Genomic DNA, 13,306 nt, shown 5'->3' with positions numbered 1-13,306 from the left:
CGGGTGCATACAGTGAGGGGAAAAGGGGGTGGGTAATCCTCAATCCTGTCCTGCTACTTTTACCCAGAGTCGGACCCACAGAGTCCCAGACCCTCCACCCTCACATTCCAGGAACTTTTTGACAGAGCTCTGCGGTGACCAATTGGGTAAAATCTCTTCCTTTGTGGGGCGGGGGGCGGGAGTAGGGTAATTAAGGCCTTGTTTTCGGAGGGGTGGGACTTCCTTTAGAGTTGCATTTGGATGGCAGGCAGCTGCTTTGCTTTGCTTTGCTTTTTAGGTGACACGTAACTAAACTAAACTAGGTGCAACGTAGGCCACCGTCTCAAAAAACAACTCTTTTCCGCTTCTGTTGGGCAGCAGCACTTTAGTTCAATCTGTCTAGTCGTAAAGGATTACGCGAATGGTGCTGCGGACTGTTGCGCTGCCTTTGCCTTCTTGCTTTTCAGGAAACAACGGGAGGAGTTTGATGCGAGTTGTTCAAGTCAAAACGAAAAATCTGAGCTTCGGCCCCTCTGAAGTAACTGTGGAGGGGGGGTTTGTGTGGATGTGGCGATCATGCATCACTGAGAAGTCCTTTATAAGATCACTGATCACCTATACAGTATAGGGACCATCGGTGAAGTCCTGTAGAAGAACATCTGGAGGACATGCAGTGAGGGACAGAACAGTCGGGGGGGCAATAAAGTGAGTGGAAGTTTCCAGCAGGCAGCAGACACGGGGTTCGTTCGGTCTGGGGCGGAGGGGAGCGGGAGGTCCACCGCCACTACCACCATGGGTAGCGGGGTGTGCTCGCGGAGGCAGAGGAGGATTTTCCAGTCGCTGCTGCTGGCCACCGTGGTGTTCGGTATGATCTACGGGGGGATGATCTCGTACGAGATGCACAAGCAGCTGAAGAGGACGGAAGCGATGGCACTGAAGTACCAGCAGCATCAGGAGTCCCTCTCTGCGCAGCTTCAAGGTACTGTAAACACACCTCATGACTGACGAGCGTTGTGATTGTATAGTTAATCTCAAACCTTTTCATTTCGATGACCCCCAGTTTCCTATGCTTTTTGACCACAGGCACAGGCCCCCATAACACCGATGAATGTATTCAAATGTACAAATGTATTGTACACTCTTAGTTACATACCGGTAGCCTATTTGTAACATGTATGTAAGGGTCAATTTAGATTTGGTTCCTATCAATAATTATCTGGGGACTCCCTGGAACCCCATCAAGGACCCCTGAGGATCCCTGGACCCCACTTTGAAAAACTAACTGGTGTAACAGTGCACAGTAAAGCCCTCAGTCAATGTATCCAAATGGACCTTTAATGCAATAGGTCCAATTGCACTAAGCTAAGGGGTCCATTTGTATTGTATGTAACACAACATTTGAGTTACAAATGAATTAAATGCACTGATAACTTTAAAGGAGTAACTAAAAGATGACAAAAGCCCAATGAATGTTCTGTGGTAGGTGTCAAGTTGAAGCAACTTTCCAAGTGTCATCTTGGACCTAGAGGAGTAGAGGTTACTATATATTGTGTACTGTAAACTAGGTAACATTAAGTTGTATAATAGCAGCCTAATAGCCTATACTACATGGTTATGTCCAGCCTACCGGTATATTGTATAGATCTAACAGTACTTGAATGTGAGTGTGTGATTTATTGACTGTAGTAATCAGTGCAAGTCTCTCTGCACACAAACACACATGGTTGTTGTAGCCACCCTGCCCTGGGGGACATCTCAGCTGACATAGTATTAGGAGCACATCTGCACCAAACCTGTGCTCCAGCCTGTAGAGCCAGTCTTACAGCCTTGTAGAGAGATGTCAGTGTAATTAAACTGCTATACCTACCTTAGTTTAGAAGTAGTCATAACGTTGTTAGCCATTGGCAGCCATATTGTTTACCCCTTCTTCACAACATACATCATACTAGCAACAGGATGCTAGAGTAGACTTGACTGCCGCTGGAAACTGAATACCGTATATAAGTTTAGTTTGTTTCTCTGTGTCCAACTGTTAACAACTGTCATGATGGTAGCATCACAGTTTAACTGCACTCAGTGTTGATCTACATTATGATCTTGGAGCAAATTGTAAAAGAAAAACATATTTAACTTTTCAAAAACTATCAAGAAACTACAAGCCTACAAAGCATCACATTGCGACATGTGAGCTTGTAAATTGTCTTTTTTGTTATTTGCCATTGGACACAAGTCTAAGATATAAGACAGCCTAGATTTACTTCCTTTCTATTCATTAGTCCTAAAGCCATAGACAATGGTATCATCACAGCTCACTAAAATAAACAAATTATAGTTCGTAAACGTCCTAGTAGGAACTTCCTACAAATTTTCAGTTAGTGTGATGTTCACAACATGTCAGTCAAACACAAAAGACAAATGGAGCTGATCGTGATAGACATATATGCCCAAAGGTGTTCAAATTCTGACGAAGTAGTGGAAAGTAATTGTTATGCTGTCTTCTTAAACCCCCAAAATCAAAATTCACACTGCTTTGAGTCTGCTTTAGCTCTCACTCAAATTCTTGAATGGCACCTCTAGTGTTTCTCACGGTCTATCTAAATGTATCTTTTATTCATTTCAAATTGATACTGCCTATATTCAATCAGCAATATTTCAAGTGATAAAAATCAAATAGCTTTAATAAGTTAAGGGAAGTATTTTGAAAGTTTTATTTTAAATGACTTGACCACAACAATAATGGAATGGAAGTGCTTTTGACCAGCACAACTTGCGCGGCTGCATACAGTGTATACAATTTTGAAATACGTCGAATGTTTGTCTATAGGCTAACATGCCCCTAGCTGTGGTCCATAGCTCTAATGCGTTGCATTTAGAGCTATGTTACCGATGACTTCCATGGCTCGCATGAATGTAGACCAGCCTCTCGTCTTTAGCGTAAGCGTAAATGAAAAGAACGTTTTTGCTACTCACCAAAACAAAGGGGGGTTGTGTCATTAGAAAGCCTACTTTCCTTAGTGGAAGCACTCTGAGCTCCCCACCACACGTATAAACGAAACTTTTTGTCCAAAAGGGGATTTTGTTTCCACCGGGAAAAAAATACTTTTAGTTACTCCACTGCGCCAGTGCGCCCTCTACCGATATTGCCCAGAGAAAACCCTCATAGAGAATTTTTTTCCTACGGTGAAAAAAAACCCCTTTCTGGCCAAAACATACCGTTTATACGTGTGGTTGGGGGCTCAGAGTGCTTCCACTAAGGAAAGTAGGCTTTCTAATGACACAACCTGCCTTTTGTTTTGGTGAGTAGCAAAAACGTTCTTTTTATTTACGCTAAAGACGAGAGGCTAGTCTGCATTCATGCGAGCCCTGGAAGTCATCGGTAACATAGCTCTAAATACAACGCATTGGAGCTATGGAACAGAGCCAACATGCCCCTAAAGCTGTGCATCGAAGCGTATTCAGTTCAGAGAACACAAAGACTTGCCCATAGGTAAAATTACAGTTGGGACTTTTTGCATTGCAGAAAAACACCACACCCATGTTGTCATTGTTCAGAAATGGTGGAGAAGACGCAGTAAATCTTCAGACAACGGTCATTTGATATAGCCTATGTTGTGTTGATCGCTGTAAGTGACCTATATATAGAGGTGGGCTACAGCTTAGGCATTTGGAGTGGGAGGTATTGATGCACTGTTGTCAGTCATTAAAATAACCAACTGGCACTTACAGCTATGCATGTATCCTGATGTGTCTGCCTTGGCAATACACATGTCTGTTGGCCATAATGGTATGCTACTATTCAATTCATTATAGGAAGATAATTGAGTGCCATATACAATTATTCATTGTTTTTACTTTCTTCTTCCTGGTCCTGTAACTGATTTACAAAGTGATATTACAATGATCATGGTCTTCATTTACTCTGTGCTGGAGGACAAATAGATCTGGATTCTTATGAGAGTCTTGGCAAATGTTTGCTTGACCAAAATAGCATCCCTCTAATGAAACAATTCCTGCAGTGATAAATATTGCCCAGTCATTGTTGTTTTAGATGATGAATGGCCGATTCACATCTGAAACTATCTCCATCTCTGAATTTCACACAGAGGCGTGCTCTGAATCAGCAGAGATGGCCAGGCTGCAAGGAAGAGCACACTTTGATTTTATTTATTTTTTAAACACTTGTTTCTGTTTCACAGTAGAATATCAGATTCTACACTACACTACAGCAACGCCTCTCGATACCTTCAAACTTGCAATACATTTAAATACTATAGGTTGAAATAATAGAGGGTATGCGCATGCATAAAGTGAATGGCAGATTGAGTGGCAAATCGAGTGGCAAAGTGAGTGACAAAGTGAATTTAATGTTGATTAAAGTAATTTAATGCAATCAAATATGACTTTTCTGTTTGGATGTATGGGCTGTCAAGGCCAGAAAGTAGTTTTTTGCCACTCAGTAGGCATTTCCGCATAACTTCCTGGTATGATGATGATGTCACACGTATACCCTCTATAGCTATGAAAGTGCCCAATCTGTATTGTTATTATTATTTTTCTTTTTTGAGTGGTGCAAACCACTCCAACAACTGGCTTTGTACCCGTGTACACGTGTACCCGTGTTTGTTCGTACCAAAAAAACGAGCATGGTCGCTATGGTTGGCAACCAAAAGAACGAGCATGGTTGCTCGTTCTTTGCATGTATGTGACGTCACTGACTATAACTATAACAATAAATGTGTTGCACCACTCAGTTCACACGGGTGTGATTATTTTTACTATTTTTGACTGAATTCGCAACAGAATTATCCAGTAGGTTGGAGACTTGTACAATGTACAAGTGGCTCTTCTTCAGCTTGAAGTCAGATGAGTTAGATGATTGATGTAGAAGTCCCACTTCCCACCTGTCTAGAGTTGCAAAAGTAATCCGAGTTACAATTTGAGTAAAAGGCAGCTGAGTTTGGACACTTTACCACCCAGGAAAACAGTCAATTGCTGCTGAGTAATAATAAGGTAATAGGTAATCACTTTTTACTTCTTTTTTCAACACCTGTAATCTGATTACTGTCCTTTTTCACTGAACTGTAATGGATCAGGGTGAGCCATGTTTTGTAATCATGGAATCAGATACTCCTTGGTTTGTCCTCTAAGCTCACAGTGACAGGAAAGAGAGAGGATTAGATGTGACAGAGGTCATGAGCTATATGGAAATGTTTTGGGGCGATATTGTGAGTGAGTATTTATGAGTTTGATATACTCATCTGGGCCTTACGCTTGATGCAGTATGAGTAAATATTTCTGGGCACCCATAAAGAACTGTGTACACCATTCACTGCATGTTGTGTGTGTGTGAAAGGACTGACATCAGTATCACACACTTTTGCCAGTAAGACCAGCTGTATATGCACAGGCACACGTACTGTATACATGCATTTGCATTAGAGATGCTCCGATATAATCGGCCACCGATTCACTCTGACCGGTGATCTGCAGTTTAGCCTATCTGTGATCGGCAATTTACCCTATCTGGAGAAACCGATCTTTTACACCATTTAAGTGGTATAAATGTCAATCGGATATATAGTATATTTAGTATATCATTTTTCATCTTTGTGACAGGCCTAAACATTCTCCCCTTCCTCCCCACACAGGAACAGTTTTGACGTGGGTTTTGACATAATGCCACAGACGAAAAACAGTCTTAAGTCCGCACTATTTATCCATAATGTATAAATGATAGATAAGGGGTCAGGACAACGAGGCCTTTTCGTGGAGGGGTCAGAATGAAATTTGGACTTAGACTGTTTTTCGTCTGTGGTACTTTAATGATTTTCTAAATATTCAAATTTGCCCCTTTTAGTCATGGGATATTAATACAATCTGGGAATACATTTCTTACCAAGAATTTTCTTCACCAATGTGTTTGTAAAGGTTTCTACTAACATATCCCACATTGGTTTATATTCAACCACCCTAGGGGAAGTTTTGACAGCTGCTGAAAGTTGGGGTACCGGCATACAACCATTATAAGGCAAAATTCTCTAAATTTCATTATGCCTTAAGTAGCATGTGACGTGTCAAACTAGGGGGTTTTCATCATTCTGAATCCATTCCAAGCATTAGTTTTGCACGAAAAACAGTCCTTGGACTAAAAATGGCCATAGCCCTCATCACACATGTGATGAAGTCAGCACATTTGGGCATATTTGGGCAAGTGGCTATGGCCAAACTAGGGGGTCTATGGCCAAACTAGGGGTCAAACTAGGGGGTTTTCATGATTCTGAATCCATTCCAAGCATTAGTTTAGCACGAAAAACACTCCTTGGGCTTAAAAAGGCCATAGCCGTCATCACAAATGTGATGAGGTCAGCACATTTGGGCTCATTTGGGCAAGTGTCTATGGCCGTTTTTAGCCCAAGGAGTGTTTTTCGTGCAAAACTAATAATCACATGCTATTTAAAGCATAATGGAATTTAGAACATTTGATGCTGTTGATGGTACCCCAACTTTCAGCAGCTGTCAAAAATGTCCCTAGGGTGGTTGAATATAAACCAATGTGGGATACGTTAGCAGACACCTTTTCAAGCAAAATTCTTGGTATGAAATGTATTCCCAGATTATACTGATAATATTCCCTGAGTACTTCTCTGAGTACGCACAAGACCGGTATCGGTATCGGCCGATCATGAGAAAAACAATCGGTGATCGGGATCGGTCCCAAAAATCCTGATCAGAGCATCCCTAATTTGCATATCTATACAGTATGTACACCTGTGCAATATACATTACAAATGTGATTATTCGGTGTGCACTGCACACACACCCATGTAAACACAAAAACCAGGCATCCCAGTAACATTTAATAGTGCTGCTTGTGATTTGATACGCGTCCCAGTCTGCACACCACTGACCAACGCCAACCTCTCCACTGCTAACCCAGGAGACCAGTAAAGGTCACTGCCTTACTAGGGCCCCTTGTTTGTTCTGACCATGCACGTTAACAACACCATATGGGACATGATCCATTGGCCTTAGGGGACACGCGCTGTCACTAAGCCTTGGTTCCCGTTTTCTCTAAAGTGGGTAACAGATAAGGCTAGGTGGAAAAATGAACCCATTGATGTGTAGGCTTAGTGGGATTGTGTTGCTAGGTGCTGCAGTGCTTGGACCCGTTTGGTTGGATTAGTACTAGTATGCCCAACATTATGTTACAAAGTTCTCAATGTTTCAATGTTGTGCAGTTCAAGAAAAGACTCATAAGGGTAGAGAGTAGAGAAAGAAACACGGTAAACGAAGTCTGATAACAAGATGGCAAAATGTCAAATATACATACGATATATCATGGTCAAAACAGGAATAATATTAGGCAGAAATGCTTCTTGTGCAGGTAGAGAAAGTAACATCTGCTGCAGATATAAATATCAGCTGATAATATAGATGCACAGTCTTGTGCATGTGAGTCTGTGAGAGACATCACTTCAAACAAGAATGAAGCCTGACCTAAGAATGATAACAAGACTGATGTGATCAAGCTCTTTGGATTCCACAGGAGTTGGCAAAGCAACTACTTGTACATGAAGCACATCTAGTCGTAGCAACTCTTTCATTGATAAGTTCAAGCAGAGGGCATCCTGGGTGCCATATATAAAATATGAATAACACATGATTAGATATTTTCTATTGTGGGGCACCCCAGCGAATCACAGAATGAAGGGGCCGTTCACACCAAGCATGATAACTAAACTATAACGATATTTCTGTGTTTCCACACTGAACTATAATGTTCTGTAAACAGTGGTACCAAGCATGTTTGAGCCCCCCACACAGAGGCAGTGAGAGTGAGAGACATCTCTGCCTCCACAGTGCTGCCTGAAAGGCACATGCAATAGGCTATATACGGATAACCTGACTCTTGATTATTGCGACTGTAGGTCGCATTTACTATGAAAACCTGCATCTCCCGTCCGACGTCCGTCCGTCCGTCCGTCCGTCCGTACGCCCGTTAGTCACCCACGGCTTCATATAATGGTCATGCCTCGTGACATAACGTCTCCATATATGGTCATGCCTCGTGACATCTCATGCCCATCACGTGACATCATGGAGACCCTTAGATCGCCATATCTGCATATATGGAGACGGCCAGCAACTCTACATCTGACCTAAAACCTCAAACCCATAGATCTCCATATATGGAGCTGACCTGTTCTGACATTCCATATGTTGATCCTCCCCACCCGTCCTTCCTGTTCTGACATTCCATATGTTGATCTGACCTCATTAAACCCTGTACACTCAAGATACGCTCCAGTACAGAATTAATTCCATATGTTGATCTGACCCCCGATGCCAAAGCGCCAGCACTCGCCCAGCACCCACCGCCTTACTGGTTAATTATAAGGAGGCTAAGGTGATGCCTGCAGGCCTACAAGCTTTTCTTTTTTAGCAGAATTCTGTTGGAATTTCTGAAATAATGAGACATTAGAGACAACACATAATGAGAGGGCAACATGCCTAAGAAAGGAGACTGCAAGACTATGAGCAGTAGATTGACTGTAAACAAATCCAACATTTCACTGCTCATACTTAGACACGAGTAAGTGACAACTGACAAATAGAAATAAAAGTTATAAAACCTCTTGAAACTTCATCTATACACCATTCTTCTCTGGCTAACACTGTCTGTTTTTGCATTTAGTTACTATTGCAATCTGTAACTCTCATGTCTTACCTTGAAACCAGGTTCACTGAGCGTGAGTGCCAAAATGTCTACCACACTAAACTGAGCTAATAGAGCATGCCTGCTTGCAAGGGAGAAAGTGTATTTTGACCTTCAGGTAGTACCACCTGTCAACCAGTAGTGGTCCTACTTGAGAACAGGATCAGAATTTCTCAACATCAGAACAGACAGACCAAATACAAACACTGCAGTTTGTATTAACATACTCTAGTCTACCATACAGATCAATTGTTAGTGTCTGCCCTGAGATTTGGGAGGTCGGGGTTCAATCCCTGGGTGGGTCACACCAAAGACTATAAAAGTGGGACCCAATGCCTCCCTGATTGGCATGGCAAGGCATCAAGGGTTGGATTGGGAGTAAATCTCTGCAACATACTAGTGTCATGTGTCATGGTGTTAACCAGCCTCACCCTGCTGCTGAGCAATGGGCCACATTACTCAGGAACCACTTACTTAACATACATATTGGTCAAAATAATGTTTTAACCACTATAAAAGTTGTGGATTGCAGCTTTAAAGTTTAAACTCATACTAGTCTGTTTTGATCTCAGCTGGATGCGTGCAGTATTCCCCAGAAAGAGGGTGTGTCGCTTTGGGCTGAACTGAGTCAGGGAAAACACAGTAGGTCTCATAGTGGGCATTGACACATTTTGTCTGACATTGTAAATGACTCTGCTACTCTGCTGCCTTCAGAGAAACTCATTTGAAACTGATCAGACATACATTGTTTTATTATTTGAACATGGCAGCCAGTAGAACAGTGGAAAATAACAACGTGTTATAACAAGTGGTTAAGGTCTCATAAGAAGGTCATGTGGGGACTGTACAGCTATAATCAAATCCCATCAGAAGCTTCACTCCTGTGCCTCCACCCCCATGTCCCTCTCAGCTCCCTGGACAACACATACTGAGAGTGGGAGAGACTGCCCACTTCCCTTAAAAACAAAAACAAAGTGTATGACCTCAAGAGTATAACACGCTGATATGACTGTGATGTAAGTAATGACAAGCTACTGTGTGTGTGTGTGTGTGTGTGTGTGTGTGTGTGTGTGTGTGTGTGTGTGTGTGTGTGTGTGTGTGTGTGTGTGTGTGTGTGTGTGTGTGTGTGTGTGTGTGTGTGTGTGTGTGTGTGTGTGTGTGTGTGTGTGTGTGTGTGTGTGTGTGTGTGTGTGTGTGTGTGTGTGTACAGACTAGAGCCAAAGATCAAGTTGACCAAGTATTAATTGACATGAAAGCGGTATCACTTCAGGTTGAGTCGGTTGTCTTCTTGAGTGACAGTTTAAAATGTGTGCAATGTGTGCTGCCATTGTTTAACAAACAAAACAGGTCATGCTACAGTACGTGTGAACAGCTTTTCATAATGTGAGCACAGATACAGTATTGGAGGTGGGGTCGACCTGATCCAATAATAAGTCAGCTTTACTGGTACTTAATCATTAAAAGAATCCAGTGAATAACCACCAAGTCTTTCACCACGTAAAGTCTTAAACTCTATTATTAAATAAAGCAGACCTGAGTTGATTTTCTTTGCCAAAATAATCTACAAGCTCACTACGCATCGCATTGTAACACGTTGTGTGCTTGCAGATATGCTATTTTTGGTGAACTTTCCCCCCAGAATAGGGATGCTGGGGTTCAAGGGATGATTTTTTACTTTTGTTGCAGGTTTTAGTTAGCCTGGCTCCAGCCCTGAATCGCTACCATTAAAAAAAGATGTCCTGGTGATACAGGTCTGGTGACTCTGCCTAAGGCGGTGTCAGTCTCGATCGAAAATCTCATCACAGCAGCTGATTGGCCATCAGCCCCGTCACTCGACAGCGTCAAACAACAAACATGGCTGCCCCCACTGCGGTGACTTGCGGCCACTATTAAATCGACCTATGATAAATAGTTTCTTTACAGAAGCGACAGGTTTTATAAACATCATCATCTGTCATATTTTACCGCTTTTGTTTACATCCTCTTAGCGCTCGTTGACTGTGTTTGTTTGGTTAGCAACCAAATTAGCCATAGCCACATGATTGACAACAATGTCATCTGCTTTCCTAAATTCCTACTATTCTGATTGGTTGGTATGAACCAATTGCCGAAGTCTGCCACTTTGATAACGCCCATTCCAGAAACTGCTGCCGTAGGGAGCAAGGCCCCAGTGAGGCTCTTCAACATTGAAGCACTGGGCCCTAGTGGTAAGAGGAGGGACTACAGGCGGACCCGTGGATTCATGACCGCGAAACCCTGTGCAGCTGGGCTTTAACTCATTCCATGCCACGGGATCCCTTTGGACGCCTCCCCTTTATGTCCCAGTGTGGCGCCTTTGGACGCCTTTTTATATATATATATACATTTTTTATCCATATTTTGAAAATTCCTCTAATCTGGTATGCAGGTGATGACATGCACATGACATGCACAATAGAATTACATTTTCTTTCTTTTATTTTTAATGGGCGTCGGTGGCAACGAGGGCCAAAACTGGTGTCCATGCGGTGGCACTGAATTAACATTGATTTGCACTTCCGCATTTGACTACCAAAATCTCTGTCTCTTTCTCTCGCTTTATTTCCTCTCTGTCATTCTGTTCTACTGGGCTTGGTGTAAGGCAGAATAGTTTACAGCTTGCCCTAGTCTCTTCAGCTGGCATTCAGGAAGTATAGCCACATCACCAGCTTGACAACCCAGCCCACAAGGCAGGAAAGATCTAGGCAGTGAGAACGGGGAAGAACTAGAGTTATTATTGAGTCTTGGGGGCTCTGCACTGCACTCTGCAGTACTCTGACAGTCTAGACACAGGCTCACCTAAGGCTGTTTTCCTTTTTTTTCTCTTTATGGGCCTTCTTTCCCTTCCCTCTTTATTCCCAGTGATATTTCATTGTTGCGCTATAGCTCCAGCAGCCTTTATGTGCACACAATGTGTCAGTGTGAACAAGCTCATAGGCTCACAAAATGTGCAGGAGGCTGTGTAGTTTTCTCGAGTATACAGCACTTCTCGCTCTCTCTCTCGCGCTCTCACTCTCTCTCTCTCTGAACCTAATCGCATAAGCTGCTGGACCAATCAGCACCAAAATATATTTTGTATACTGCCAGTAGGACAAATAAGTAACTTTAAGTTTGATATTTGATTTAATTAATATTGAACTTTATTAATTTTGTAATTGAAGTGAGTTGAATTAATTGAAACATTGAGCTTGTACTTACTGGTATATATCATACATCATAGATATGTCATAAATGACATATCTATGATGTGTGATGATATAGATGATTGACGCCACAGGCTTGGCCTCATAAAGAAAATGTGAATTCCACATTGGAGCCGTGGATCTCCAGGTGACCTGAGGATATGAGAACTGCATATCATGTGGACCCGGGCCAGGTCCACATGATATGCATTTCTCTTTACTAAGCTACAGTTGGAGGCCATCGATATTGTCCTTGCTGAGATTTGCGTGATCTGCGCAAAAGGACAGTTAACCCATTTTGGGCGGGAACCCCTTTTGGTGTTTTAAACTATGTTATAATTTAGCTATTGAAAAATAGCAGATCTACAAGCTCATAGCGCGCCACCGAGTGGCGCGCTATGAGCTTGTAGGTCTGCTATTTTTGAAAAATCGTGAAAATATTTATTTCAGAAAACTGGAGGATTTAGAAGGATTTTTTTAAATTTTGAGGTCAGGCCTAAATGGATCAAATGATAAGGGACAATATCGGTGGCACCCAACTGTAGATTGTGCTGACTTTCATATAGTGCAGGACAGGTCTGAAAACAATGGATATTTGGGTAGAGAACTTGTGAGCTACAGTAAACAGTCTTAACACAGAGAAGAATATTTGAGAACAATTGAGAAGACGGCAGGCTACAGTATAAGAGAAGGGCTCAATCAGAAGCAGGCCTGTAAAGGGATAAGAAAGGCCTTCAGGGTTTATGAACACGTCGGCCTCACCCTAAATTACAGGGGAATTACTCCGTGGGAAATGGGGGGAGATCTCTTGCGGCTTTCTTCCAGTTCCAGCTATACTGTAGGTGTAATTTATTCTCCAATGTGATGCAAATTCACAACAGTCAGCAAAACATCCCCCGTTAACCACTTAAAACCTCCACTTAAAACCTCAAACCTCAAAAAAGTCAGACTGCAAAAATATCCAATCTACAAATTCTGAGCTGTTTTCGCAGGTTTCGACAATGTTGTCAACATGAACTTTCACCTATAATAACATGCCCACAATAGTGACGACAGGTTGAATGTGGTTTTAAATCAAGTGTATGAGATGGAGATGAGCCTGAGAACTAGTAAGTATATGACCTCAGTAGTGACATACTGTGGAATACCACAGCTTTTTGCCAGTGGATGAGAGCTGTCTGGGTCAAACAATCGCCAATAGTTCGTTTTATATTGTGTGATGTACTGTAGCAGATGGGTGGGGTAAGGGTTACCACATCGGGGCAGCCTGGACAGGATGGCGTCGGATAAATTGTTGATGACTGAAAATGATGGCCTACTAAAATGACTTCCATTTTCCTACACAGTAAAGTCCTGAGTTTTAGCTGGGGGTGTACAATATGGAATCATGGAACCAGGTGGACCCTTATGG

The 13,306-nt window shown here is 42.3% G+C and overlaps 1 protein-coding gene across 2 annotated transcripts in view; it reads left to right on the top strand.

The window, feature by feature from the left end:
- Positions 1-256: 256 nt before the first annotated feature.
- The window catches only part of golim4a (golgi integral membrane protein 4a), a 33,396-nt gene continuing 20,346 nt past the window's right edge, over positions 257-13,306 (top strand). The window contains exon 1 of one of the 2 annotated variants that reach the window (XM_079513588.1): positions 257-958. In XM_079513588.1, the coding sequence (XP_079369714.1) occupies positions 772-958 (187 nt within the window). In that variant the 5' untranslated portion in view covers positions 257-771. The remainder of the gene's footprint in view (positions 959-13,306) is intronic. The other variant, XM_079513587.1, reaches the window with a different exon arrangement.

Source organism: Electrona antarctica (genome assembly GCF_951216825.1).
Source record: "Electrona antarctica genome assembly, chromosome: 11".
NCBI classification, from domain to species: Eukaryota; Metazoa; Chordata; class Actinopteri; order Myctophiformes; family Myctophidae; genus Electrona; species Electrona antarctica.
This window is presented reverse-complemented; position numbering and strand designations above follow the sequence as displayed.